Genomic DNA, 14,380 nt, shown 5'->3' on the forward strand with positions numbered 1-14,380 from the left:
TCATTAATATTGTATGTACGAATATATCGACCTTCCAAAAAGTAACAAACATCCATTCCCATGATTTATGGTGACTTTTATGACTATACCCAATCATAAATGACACTTAATCTTCAGGCTGTTAAATACCTTCTCAGATCGTCAGTTGGTGATGGACTTAATATTGTTCTCATAAAATTATTAATAGACTGGTTGATTGACTGGACTTATTGAACTCACTAGTACCTATTAAGTTTCTGAGTTTAATAATAACTTTTTTTATGTTCAGGTCTGGATTAAGCATTCGTAAAGCGTTAGGGATTCAGTTACCTGCGTTACGGATGTGTAATACAAATATATTATATGTCAAAGGAATTAATCTTTTTCTCTTGATACACCCTATACAGAACCATAAACATATTAAAAGTCCTTTGAAAGAAGTCTTGAAAATTTCCAATGCACTGTAATTGTATATCCCCTTTGCCCAGTATACTAAAAAAAAAACTCCCACTCGTCATTCTAACACTTATAAAACTCTTTTTTTCCAGTCGCCATGAAGACATCAGCAGTCCTGCTCCTCATTATCGCCGCATCCGCGTCAGCAGCACCAATTCCAAGCAACCAGAACTCTCTACGGTCCCCCCGCAACCAAGACATAGTTCCAGTATCTACGGAAGCCGTGACTGTCATTGCCAAGGACGCGACGAATCAGCCAGTAAAAAAGCAATCACGGAAACCTGACAGTGGAACGAAAGATTCGAAAGGTCCTCTGCTAACCTCGATCCTGAGCAAAGATGATCGAGCGAAAAGCAAGCCGGACGTTCTGCAGAAGCATCCTAACGAGAGCAAGGATAGAACCGCAGCCAAGAGGAGTCGAAAGCACAAAGCCATCTTCGTCAACTATCCTCTCGTCCAGCAACTCCCATTCTCTGGCATACCCTACGACGTCGACTTCAACAGCAACAGCTTCGACAGTGAGGAGACGAGCGAAGACAGTAATGGCTACCAAGAGAGCAACATTTTCTTCATTCGACTGCCGCCAACTCCCTACATGTTCGTCCCAGGCTTAGGCTACATCTCCCAGCCTCCCACTTACTCCACCTCCAAGCTTCGACCTCAGCACTCGTACTCGAAGCCAGCGAGACCTAAGCCCACGTATCAGCCAGGGGGCAACCCGTTCATCAAGCTGCCCATAGATTTCGTGAGCAATGGCAAGCCCACGTCGGTTTATCAGTGGCAGAAAAAGCACGTGAAGAAGCCAACCGATAGCCCCATCACGAACCTGGACAGCTTATCGTCCGAGTTCGTGAGCAACGGGAAGCCCACGTCGATCTATCAGTGGCAAAGCAATCTGCAACCGGTCAAAGGCAGCGACGATTTGGTCAACAACCTGAACAAGGGTCCCTACACCTTCAACGGTAAACCCAGCAGCTTTTTCCTCCTGAAATCTGACGGCTCGTCTTCTCCCAGCCAGCCACTTCGATACCCCGAGTACCGGGAGGATAATTCCTACTATTGAACCCGCGAGCGGGGTTCGTTGCTGACCAAAACGTGGAATGGCTTGCTCGAATCCTAGAAATTGATAGTCTGATTGCGGGATGATGGTGGTTGGAATGATGGACTTGGCGAGTCCTGGGCCTGGCTCGATGAATATACACGAGAAATGTGGGAAGAAGATTCGCGAGCCCTTGGATACCTGCTTCGGGAAGTATGAGATTGAGGCGTGAGGTGAAGTTGTACTTCACGTGATGTGGAAGATGTTGCATAATTTGTATGTTGAAGTGCGTTGTTGTTGCATGGGTTCGGCAGAAAAACTTGGAACGATCGGGTAGTGATTTGTGACACGGTTATTATCGTGTAAAGTATGGGTTATTACTTGGACGATCGCCGAGGAATCGGAAGACTGTTAAAGAGTTGCAACGTACTGGTGAAAAACGTCGTTAGCATAAGCGGAATTGTTTTTATATTGTACTCTTAAGCGTTGATCGATACACATCTTACCAAGTGGAAGAATCTGCCATATAACTGTTGCTTTTTGTTAAAAAATCTGTAAGAATATTATGACATAGTCGAAGGCAATAATCATGAAGTATTTATCGTCCTTGAAATGCTAATTCCTCGTTGCGATATTTTTGCTCAAGCTGTTGATGGAAACTTCTTTCTTTTAATTGAAGCTGAAATTGAGTTTAGATTGACATCTGTTATGAAAGAAACATGTAATTAGTTCTAAATGTATAGTTACTTCTTATGAACTTTCGATATTTATGTCTATTTATGTGTATGTTAATGAATTAATGAATGCGTAAAGATATATTTACATAATTAATTGATGCTTTAGATGGAATGTTAGTTAATTAGTGGTATAATCTAAGAGGAAGTGAGTCTATTTTAAGAGCTAGTGCGTACTTAAAATTTATAGCAACATTTTTTTGTACTTTTTTTACTCCAAAGTAAAAAATAATATTATTTAATTAGCTCTGAAATAAAAGAAGTTGCTTTTTACTTTCCTGCTATACAAGGTGACTCTAAAGTAGGTGGTTCACTTTGGTAGCATGTGTTTTCTCTTGATGAGGATGAAAAAAAGTTATGTATATACGTACACATACAGACTCTAAAAATCTTCATTTTCAAAATTTGAACACTTCTTATCTATAGTGGAATATTTTAGAGTAGTATGCAATATTACAATGAGGCTACCTATATTTTGTATCGTTCATATAAAATTACTTTCTCTATTCATACCACGAGTTAACTAATACGTCGTACACAGAGCGAGCATGAGTGACAAAAAATACAGTGATCGTTTGCTCAAGCATTAGTATAATGTAATACATACAGAGTTTTCGAGTATAAGTAAGGCAAAATCTGAAGTGATTCACGACATCAAAATGAAATGAAAATCATGAATAATAAAATTGCTAAAATGTTTTTAAAAATTGGTAAAATTCACTTGAAATTCTGTTGAAAATCGTAAAAATTAAACATAGTTATATGAAATGACTGCCACCTTAGGTCAGTGACTATGACAAGCACTGCCTTTCTTACATATTTATAAGTAAAAAGCAAAGATTGAAACACAATTTCATTATTCCTGATTTTCATCTAATTTTACTGTGTAAAATACTCTCTTAAATTTTTTCCTTCCTATACTCGAACACTCTGTATAATATTTAACTATACATTATTTTATACGGCGACAAAGCGATTACGAAAAAACTGAAAATACTTTAACTACCTACTTAAATACGTGTAATCGAATATTTATTTATAAATCCAAGTCACATGTTTGTATATCGTCCCGTGACCACAGCACCGATTAAGCTCTCTTATACCTTGTAAATATGTGAAAAATACAAGAGAACTTGAACTGTGAGTCTAAGAGACCCAGGTTTCGTATTTTTCTGGAATCCTTACCGTCTCTCGTTGCTTGTGCCGACAAGAAAACGTGTTTCATACGTCCCCCATCTCTCACGAAACACAAATATTGACTTGGGACGCGAGTCTGCTCGGGATTATATCCTGTCTGGTTACGGGAATACTCCGCGATATCTATACAACTGGCTCCGAGAGATTGAACTCAAAGGTCCCGATAATACCGTCTGTCTGTGTCGCGAGGAAAAGCTCGACTTGGAATGAGATCTAGACTCGAGCTTACAATGCTCCTGGTGGATAAGAATTCGATCCTCTATCGCGCACTTTGAACTCAGTATAGTGCATGTTGGCAGGAAACGAAGCAAACAAGTTTTTCATTCGCCAAAGGGTAAAACTAAAAGTAAGTGGGAACATTATTTGAAATTCCTATAGAATATACAGGGTGATCAGTTTATCTAGAAACCCTCAGAGTGTTGGTAGCACTTATTGTAATTACTATTAGCATTGCAAGAGCTGTCAATACTCATTAGAGAATTCCTAGATAAACTGGTCACTATCTAGTACTCCATACAGTACCCCACTTGTATGTGTATAACTATTCAGATTAATTTAGTAGGCAGGTAAGTTCTGGCTCATATGTTGAGGATTTTCTTTTATACTACTTGTTCTTCTAGAAATAGTAGAAAAGCAGAAAAGAATTATTTTAGAAAGAATAATTCCTTTTCTTCTATTTTTTGAAGTTTTATTGCATACTGCTGTGAACGCTAATAATCCCCTCAAAAATAGTAAATAAATATATTAAATATCAATCTACTCAAGGTACTAAACAATCGTTATGGCGAAACAGACAATTACGTCATTCTCAATTTACATAGTCAATCACCGAAATATGTTACCCTCGAGGCATGAAGCAGACTCTTTGATACTATCGCGAAAGCATAGTAACGGGTTAGAAGTGGTTCTCATTCGAACCAAAGGCTCTAAGCACGAGACAGTGACTGGTGAAATCACTGACTGATTAAATACCAGTTCAATTCTACCTAAACTCTTAATAGCCCCAAGTTCAATACGTCGTTTATGCGCTGCAGGTAATACGTACACACAGGAACTACTATAAATACTTTTATTCGCTACATTGAATGCCATGGTTCGATACAATTGAGCTTCTTCCTATAACACATATATAGTTGTATAAGAATATAAAAAGTGTCTGCTGCTTTCGCGCTCCGCAATTTAGTAGTGAAAAAACCAGTAAAAATCCTTGCGCGGCTATACGTAGAAAAGGCATGTACATCCTGTCGGGAAGTTATATTGTCCAGTCTTTCTCAAAGGTTCTCTCGTGAGCGATCGCCCCCGAGGTCACCAGACATTACTCTTCCGCTGCTCAGCTGCCGCTGGCTCGCTTGTTCTTTCGCGACCTCTCGGGCCGATCGCCTGCGTCGCAGAATGTTCGAAGCGGTTGTCTGGTTGCAAAAAAGAAAAAGGAAAATTTTTATCGTTTCCGATTAGTGATGGGACTGATAGCATCCATAGTGTTGGTGATGTACAAATCATGTGATATCGAAGTAGTTAATGAGAAGTATTGGAAGGTATTGATATTTTAGGTACCTGGTATTAAGTTTAGACGTCGATATAGTTTTAGAAGCGATACCAAAACAATTATGTCGAATCGATTCCTGTTTGATATTTCTCAGTTTGGAAGTATCGGTACCAGTTCGATATTGAATGAATATTCTTTCGATACAAGTTTTTTCGATATCTCTGTTTTTGACACTACTCCATATTAAATCGAAAATAGATTAGTAGTAGTATCGATAATATCGATTCACTATCAGTCTACCACTATTTTTGATCCTTCGTCCCTTGGTGTCATTTATGGTATTCAATCCTTGAGGATCTTGACTTCGAATGTTACTTTCTTCTTAAAAATTGTAACTGTATCGTCTTAAAGAACGCTATTTAGTTCATGTTTCTATTTCTAGATTTATTTCTGCAATAAAGCTAGAAGAACATACTCAGAAATAATCAATTTTTCAGTACAGTTATCTTCCATTTTGGATTAGAACTTGACATGTTAGTAAAACATTGATCAAAGTTCTTCTATTAATCCATAATTTCGATCGAGTTCTTTGGTTCCTGTTGTTACTTTTTTCTGAAGTCTAACTCTGAAGCTCTGAAGTTAATGAATAGTCTGTGAACCGCTTATAGATCAGTATTACTTATCATTGAACTATTCAAAATGATCAGCAGGCTATAACTCCTTTATGATTTCATAGCTTCTCAAGATAAAATACCATTTTTCGCATTCAGACAACCACTTCAAAACACCACTCATCGCGCATAAAACGGGCACAACGACGTACGATAGAAAAAGTATCTGTTAAACTTATAAAAATATATTATACAAGGTGAAACACGTAGCAACAAGGGGCGAGCATCGACGCGACAACCCCAGAGACGTCGAGGATCGTCCCTTTTCATTCTGATCGAACTCCGATTACCTCGAGCTCGGTCTAGGCGTTGCACAGTGGCCTTAAAAACTATCCTAAATTTAAGTTCTCTCCAAAGAAAGCTTCGACAACCTAGACCAACCTCCTAACAACTGTAACAGAACTGGAACGGCTTGCAGGAAACGCGTAATCTCGAATAAGGACGACTCACCGAAAGATCATAGTCTCTGTCTTTCTCTCTCCCTACCGCTCTCTCACTCACCTCAACACACACATACACACTCTGTCCCTCTCACCCTCGCATTCTCCCAAAAATTTCCTCGTCGTCCTACGAAACGACAGCCCCTGGTCTTGTCTGGCCGTGTTGACGACTACTTAGGCTAACAAGCTCACGGGCCGTGAACGCGTCACGTGGTTACACACATTCTGGCGAAGGCTCTGGAATTAAGGTAACAGAGGATGGTAGTAAACAGGCTTGCGACTCTTCTCCATCACGTAGAACGCCTTCGGTTTTCCATTCCCAGGGAAATTCTTGTGGATGCTCGTGGACCCAGACTTGCCACTGATCGGCGCGTAGTACGACATGGCTGCCTTCTTTCGGTGCTTCTTCACCTTTCCAGCGTTCCTCGTACCGTGGAGCTCGTTGGCCAGGTGGATCCTATGCACACTCGAATCGTCCAGCCTGTACGTTTTATTGGCGACGTTCCCGTGGCTCTTCTTCGATGATTCACCCTTCTTATCGACATGGTCGGGATAGCTGAGCCGCTTGTCGTTGTTCCTGACGTGCTTCGAGGGGCTAGCCTTCTGACGCAGGACGATCTTATTATTGTCCGAGCTGTAATATTTCTTGTTCTCGTGAGTCACGCCGAGCCCCGTCTTGGAAATCCCTGGGTGACTGTCCTCCGCGGTGTACTTCGAGCCTGGGTGCCTCTTCGTCTCTTCCAGCTTCTTCTTCGACTGGTCCAGCTTCAGCTGTGTCTGGAGCCTCTTCTTCTCGCTGATCTTCTTCACCACGGGGAGATTCCAGTGGTAGATCTTCGCGGGCTTGCCGTTCCCCTGGAATCCTACAGGAAAGTTCGGTCCTGTCTTTGTTACTTTTTCGTCCTTCACTGATTTGTGCGGTTTCGTAATCGTGTAATAGGGAGGGCTAGCCGGAAGTTTGACGATGTAAACGTGACTGTCACGGTGACCGTGACGACGACTGTACGGCTGATGGATCCGTGTTTGCGAACCCAATCCAGGCGGCTCGGGACCAGCCAGGCGTTTCTTATGGTGCCCATCGGGAATCTGAAGCGGTGCGAGACCAAGGCGATTTAGGATCGCTGCGTTGCTTGTGTGGACTGTTTCGAAGTTGGACATAGCTGTCTCGGAGGCGATCCCAATGGCGCTGCTGGAGAGGAGCAGCAACGTGCAACTGAGGAATCTGAAACAGGAAACATTGGCATGGAGTTAGAGAAAATTTAGGTGTGGAGGAGAGTACAGTAGAACTGGATTATATGAAGTATTATGGGTTCAGACCTGAAACATCCTTTTAGGTAGCTAGTTTCGTTATCTTCGGTAGACTAGTGTTAGACTGCTCTTCAAATTCCAATTGATGTTTTACTCTTAGTGTTATTATACTGGATTCTTGTTTTATTGCACTTGTGTGTTAATATGGTATGTATAATTTAGTAGTTATTACATTTGTTATTTTATATAAAATTCTAACTGTATCACTAAAGATTGATAAATGTCAAAGTTTAGATACTTGTTACAAGTGCTTTTAAAAGTTATTAACAATTAAAAGTGTCACTCACCAGTGACCATAACGACAATAAATATATTAAATAGATTTTAAACTCATGATTATCTGTACTCAAGATCCTGCACCAATGTATTCAGTATTTCTTATTCATTAACTTTGCAGAAGCTCACTAAAAAGCAATGATGACACGTTAGGATCTCTCTCGTCATAGCTCAGAGAATGAAATGGCTGCAGCATCTCAGAAGACAATCCATCATGACTGCCTAGTGGTAGAGACCAAAAAGAACAAATTGTTTTAACCCTTCTCTACCAAGAGACGTTGCTTTAAGCAGATATGAGAGAACGAAAACAGCTCCTGGAGCCACCTGGCAGATCGTAAACTAGCTCGTTCGTCGAAAGAAGGGAGGCAAAGAAAAATTTCATTGACCGTAAAAGTGACGATCCTGCCAACTAAACGACTTGAAACTTTACGAGCGAAGAAACGCGTGTATAAAAAGGCGCTGGGACGTGATTCTCCTCTCGAGTATCAAATGTGTATTGCACAGTGGACCAAATCTCATAAAAGCTGGCGAAAATTGATGTTCCTGATAACATCGCGATGTTATTAGACATATCGTACACGAGGAATTTTCACAGTCACTGATCAAGTGTTTCATTTCGACTGCATTTTGTTCATTGAGCTTTGATCCATAAAAACACATCTGAAATAAAAACATTTTTTATCCATGAATGTTTTCTCATTTACAATATTGAACTGAAGCTTTTATTAGAAAAAATTCGTTTTTTATCGATTAACAATTTTTAAACTGTTTTAAATTGAAATATTAATTTGACATTAAATTCGATCTGAAAAAAGATCAGTAAATGACGCTTTTAGGAATATTTGAAAAATTTCTAAGTTTAGGCTTCTTGTCTGAAATTTAATCAACTGAGCGTTGATACCATAAACCGTTTGAAAACCACGGTTGTTTATCACGTTAGCGGTAAAGACGAGCGATAAATCGCCTTTCCCTCTTAATTACTCGCTACATACGAGATAGTGACCGCTAATTATTCCACGGTCGTTGTTACCCTTTCCTACGCTGACGCTGCACGCATAATACCGAGAAACGTGCGTTCCATTTCATTAACCCTTACTTACTTGCGTATATAGTACGAAATGATGGAACTACATTTGTGTAAATAACTGTTTTTGAGCTATTAATACAAAAAAATTGGTTTCTGCTTAAAATACAGTATTACCTCGTTTCTCGAAGAATCATGTCAAATTGTCTTAAGAAATATAAAAATTATAGGAAATATAAAATTAAGGATTTCGCTGAAAAAAATGCAGAAAATGAATGATGTTCGTTTGACGCATTCAAAATTCCCAGGAAAGACAGAAGTCTGACTGGCAACCGTTATGTCGTATATCAAAATTAAATAGGACACGACATGTAATTTACATTCACGACGAACAGCTTGTAATCGTTTGGTTATTATTTTTGACGCCATGAGACACACTTCATGTATTATTCAATAAATATTAGCAGATTAATCGGAACGTGTGTAATAGCCTCGTTACATCGACCGATGATGAACGAGAGGAAATTATAGGCACTATGAGCGACATTAAATTGTGCTGAAGAGAAAGATTCGCAAATATAATAAAAATGACGATAACTTTTAATACTGTTTAACCCTCATAATTAGGTGTTAAATATTTTCAAAATATGTAGCTATGGTAGTTCAAATAAAAAATTTGAACGTATTTCTCATGTTTAAATGTTTGAATATTTCGATATTAAAATATTTGAATATTTAACTGCTGACATGTTTAAATACTTAAATATTGGAATATTTATGAATTTCAGAATTGAAATATTTGAAAATATAGTGGTTAAAAATTTGAAATCCAACTGTAACCACGCACTTTTATTCTCCTTTAACGAAGAATTTTTCAAAATTCTCCGCATAATAAGACTGTCAACCATAAATTTATAGAGAGTCCTGCCTTCTCAAGAAGAACGAGAAGATATTGCAAGAAAAATAATTAACTGCCTCTTTTTGCGAGTTTGGAAGAAAAGCGAGTTAGTCTAGAGGCAACGGTCCTCGGAGTGTCCGTCACGCAACGTACATGAATTAATACGCCAGCCAGGCGCCTTCCCCGTTGCAAAATTATTCCTCCGTTCCCTCTAAGTTCTATTTCGTGCTGACCGACGTGCGTGTTGAACTTGAAGTAAGAGGGAAAACCGTGAGGCTTCATGGGGGGAAATGAAAACGACTGGTACGAGTTAAGTAATATTGCATCCTAGTGAATTCATCTTGCACACGCTCCAGCCGCCTGCTGCAGAACTGAAACGTCTAATAGCGGCAATTCAAGAAAGTATGTCAGAAATGCGTGAAGTTAACCGACTGGCCAACTGGATTTAATTAAAGAGAGATTTTTCGTCTCGAGGGGCACGGATCCAATCTTTTCCACAACAAGGTCTCGTTCACGCGGTTCCCCTGTATTTTAAGCGACTCATCCTGCTATTAACTCTAACCACGAGGATTCTCACAGCAATAAAAGCGTGTCGATATAAATGTGGGGCTTACGGAGGCTAGACAGTCGCCTGAATAACCTCGTTGTTCTAACGAGACGACCTGGGATTTTAGTTGTGGAGTTTAATGAAATTTTTAGATCGATGCTGGATGGTCTTTCTTATAAGTTAAGTCTTGTACACACCATTGGCCACAAATTTAAACTTATCTTACCTGAGAATTAGCTTACTAATTCTTAGATAAATTATACTATATGGCAAAATAGGTGTGTAGGTACTTAATTTTAATTTAATACTGATACTTTCAATAATAGTTACAATGTGAGATTCCCTTTTTAGCCTTATGCTATCCTAAGTTCTAATTTTTCAGCAATACACAATACATACTACTGTATTAACCTTTTTAGTATCAATGTACCGATCCGCTGATAATAGGATGCACTGCTAAAATTGCCAGGGTACCTATTGTAAAACTCTCTTAACCTCTAGTTTTTCTACTCATAAATCTGTGGAAAAAATACGATTTTCTTTAGGTCGGTACACTGTGGAAGAAATTGTTGAAGTCTGAAAAAAATTTCGTTCACTATATAATAACTCCATTTGTGGTGAGTAGGGAGTACTTTCTGGGTGCATAAGAACTGGACAGCTATTGACTTGACAATTTTCATTATACTTGTGGTTAGAGTCTTGGCATTAAAAGGGTTAAAGAAACGATGGAAAGAAAAAGCAATTGCATGAGGGATCCTGCCACTGGTCAGCGCCCAATTCATGTAAACATGACTTTTTCTTATTTGTACTGAATTCACCTCTAAAACTATGCCCACATCTTTCGAAACACTCTGTACGAGTAAAAGAGCAGCCTCCTTGGGGGCAAGTAACTGAAGAAACTAACAGTAACTAAATATAAGTGATCGTCCCGTGAATCATGCTCGACGCACATCCACGCGTGACACCTGACAGAAAAAACTCGCGATTACAATTCCGGTTGGTCGAAGGAAGAATAAGATGGCCGTGTGCCGATCGACAGTCCATTATAGCTGGACGTATTCGTCGAAAGCACACGATTGGCAGGTTAGAAGAACGCGGAAGAGGACTCGAGCAGCGAGAGAAGAGAACGCGACCTGTAGGGGCGAGGCGAAGGAAGATGAGAAAGAAGAGAAGAGACAAGGAAGGAGGAGGAAGAGGAGGAAGAAGAAGAATCGAAGGTGGAAAGGATAGAGTAGCTAGGAGAGCGCGAGTACTAAGCACGTGCGTGTGCATACGAGGATGCGTGAGAAAGACTGACGCTTGAAAACGCATCAGCGAGCGGAGAGACATGGGGAAACCGTCGTCGCACCGATGGAATGAAAGATGAAAAGGAATACCAACGATGGCGTCTTGCGGTGAACCGAGATTAATCTTCGCGATCATCGGACGGATCGGCAATTGCAGGCTATCTGCTTTACGTTCTTGATTTAACTTGGCCTAATGGCTGGAAATGCCCGACAGTTCAGACGGATACAAAGGCTTCGAGTTTGGATACAGTGATACTGGAGTAACTCAATTGACAATTCTAGGAAACAGAGAGTTTTTTTCAGAACTGAGCTTTTGCTAGGGTGTCTTAATTTTGTCAGAGTAACAGAAATCTGTTTAGACTATGTAATATATTAAAGAAGGCTTATTGATGTAACTCACACAGGAGGTGTGATTACTCTTCTAAAAAATAATAAAAGAGGACTTGGGTAAGTTTGACTCTCGAATACAACATTGCTACTTGGGGAAGAACACGAGGATTTGAATAATTAAATATTTGAATATTTAGGGATTTGAAAATTTGAAAATTTGAATATTAGAGAACTTGAAAATTTGAATATATGAACATTTTCAAATTTAAAAACTTTTAAATTTAAATATTTGGATACTTGAAAATTTAAACATTTGAATTCCTTTTGAGTATACTCCTTTCCACAAAAATACCCTAAACAGTACGTAGAGTATTTCTCAAATGTTTACATCATTGTATGCTTTATAGACACGAATCTAATACTGTAGTCCGAATATGTTGGCTTGCTCGTGCTCGTACCTAAACCCGTTCTTAAATCAATGATGAAATTAAATTGATGAGCCTGCGAGCTTTCGCCTCACCGAACCATAACGTTTCCATCAAGAAAGATGAAGGCTCAAGTCATTAGCCGACAGTCGGCCAAGTACCACTAACGCGGATCGTTTCGGTGTACTTGTTATGCACTGTGGTAATTTACCAGGTAATTACAGGTCCATCGACATGCTTCGCGAGCTACCCACGCCGATAAGCATCGCCCATCAGCCGGAACAAATTATTCATTGCTTTTTAGTTAATACGTCAATTTCAAATGGCTGGATTCGTGCACAGTAATCCAATCTTTTTTGGAACTAATACTTGTCAATTGTAAAACACCTCAAGAAATTATATTTTTAATACTTATATAATACACAGTAATTTTTAATGGATCGTATAATTTCTTACTATCAGAGAACATTCTTCATCTAAAAAGAAAGAAGAAGAAATTGAAGCATAGGTATGTAGGAACATCAGGACACCTTGAAGAAAAAATCTAGTCTGTTCAAATGAAAAATGCTCTCTTTAAAGGGTCCAACTGTAAAAGTTCGCTCGAATTAACATTTTTTTACTCTCAAAATTAACCCATTTGTCTTGTTTGACGGGCTGAGCTGGTCGTACTGTACCAAGAACATAAATTCGCACGCTAGGAGCGTACAAAATAAATAATTGCGATTTTCAGGATATTTATAAAGCATTAAAATCTGAGGCAAATGGGTTAATAAACATTTATTAAACATCACAACAAATTCGACTTTGTAACAAATTCTCTGAATTCTTCGATTTCGACCACTCTGTGACGTCAAATGATTCAATAATGCATCCTAGAAGGGCTAGGGTATCTTTCCTACTCATAGGAAGTCTGCGTCGCGTTCCCGAGTCACTTTTCAGAACAAATTGGTTACGATCACGTAAAAGCTTAAACGAGAGAATAACACGCCAGTCCTGTGGTTCGTTTCACCGCGAGCGAAATGCGTTGCGCCAAGGGTGAAGAGGAAGAGAAGAGAACAGGTAGGCAGGACGAGACGTTGGTGGTTACCTCAGGGTTGTAATGGCCCGCGAAGCCTGTAATTTGTGTCTTGGTCGAGTTAACATTCGACTGCGAGAGAGGCGAACTCGCCACCCAAGCCTGTGTATCTCTCAGGTATGAGACACACCGTGACTCATACGGGAGGATTTAACAGGTTGACGCGATCATTCTGCCCCGAACCCGTTCTAGATCGACCTTTCTCGCAGCGATAAGGAACTTTACTCCATTACGTCATGAGATCCCGCTAATTGGGATGCAAATGCGCGGGCTACGTGTTCCTTCGTCGTTTCGCCTAATTGCGACTGGTAATGAGCATCCTTCGTCTGAGCAAAAAATGGATGTCCCGCGACGAGGGTCTATCCCCTTCGACTGTTCGCCATTACACGGCATTATTATGAAGAACATAGACACTTCTGATATTTTATACAAATTAAATTATCATAAAATAACGAGACCAAAAATAGATTAATTCAAATACTGACTGTGTTTTTGAAGCTCGTTCTTTTTTTTTCCTTCTCAGGAAAGGTAATCTCATTTCTAGATACTCTACTTAAAAATTGTATTATTACGTCATATTACCACTTAGGTTAGCGAAATTACAAGCACCTGAAAAATATCTCTGAAGGATTTACAAACTAATAAACCACTCTTGTAATTTCTTCATTTCTGAGGTATTATTTTATCTTTATATTTCTTTAAACCATGTACACTAGTAGTCCATATCTATGACAGTTCAATTTGTATCTAGAAAATGTAGTAAAATAACTACTATTATTATACAGAGTGTCCACGCTGGAACAGACCACCATAATTTGAATGCTTTCGAAGGAGAAGTATCATACAAAAAACAATCATTTGGATAGGATCATCTCTGATAGTTTTTAAAATTTCGTGTTATTAAAAACAGAGGAGATTCTTAGGTAGCCTATATACTCTGTATATAAGAGTAACATGTCTAACTATATGATCCATTCAAGGAAATTCAATCTGATCGTTCCAATTTGCACAACGGTATAACCAGTCGTCTGTCGTTTACGGCAACAATGCTCAGGGAGGGAAAATAATCTGGCGAAATAGTTGTGAAACTTTTGCGAGCAATTTCACGGTCCGAAGCGACACGAACGGAAAGCGAATCGTCTCGAGGGAGATCGATTTTTTTGATCGCTGAATACTTGGGATTCCGCGAGGCCTCGTCGAGGGATTCCA

General features: G+C 39.4%; 2 protein-coding genes across 2 annotated transcripts in view; one reads left to right on the forward strand and one right to left on the reverse strand.

Moving 5' to 3' along the window:
• Positions 1-532: 532 nt before the first annotated feature.
• LOC143179452 (uncharacterized) lies at positions 533-1,498 on the forward strand. The gene has a single exon (XM_076378692.1). The coding sequence runs from the start codon at positions 533-535 to the stop codon at positions 1,496-1,498; it is 966 nt and encodes a 321-aa protein (XP_076234807.1).
• A 2,591-nt stretch (positions 1,499-4,089) lies between these two features.
• Positions 4,090-14,380, reverse strand: part of LOC143178852 (uncharacterized) — a 39,671-nt gene continuing 29,380 nt past the window's right edge. The window contains exon 2 of the mRNA XM_076377750.1: positions 4,090-7,224. Coding sequence (XP_076233865.1) covers positions 6,246-7,224 — 979 coding nt within the window. The 3' untranslated portion in view covers positions 4,090-6,245. The remainder of the gene's footprint in view (positions 7,225-14,380) is intronic.

Source organism: Calliopsis andreniformis, chromosome 5 (assembly GCF_051401765.1).
Source record: "Calliopsis andreniformis isolate RMS-2024a chromosome 5, iyCalAndr_principal, whole genome shotgun sequence".
In the NCBI taxonomy this organism is placed as follows: domain Eukaryota; kingdom Metazoa; phylum Arthropoda; class Insecta; order Hymenoptera; family Andrenidae; genus Calliopsis; species Calliopsis andreniformis.

What these genes read in the sequence shown, in the direction of transcription:
- LOC143179452 (XM_076378692.1), top strand. Translation starts at nt 533, where the DNA reads ATGAAGACATCAGCAGTCCTGCTCCTCATTATCGCCGCATCCGCGTCA.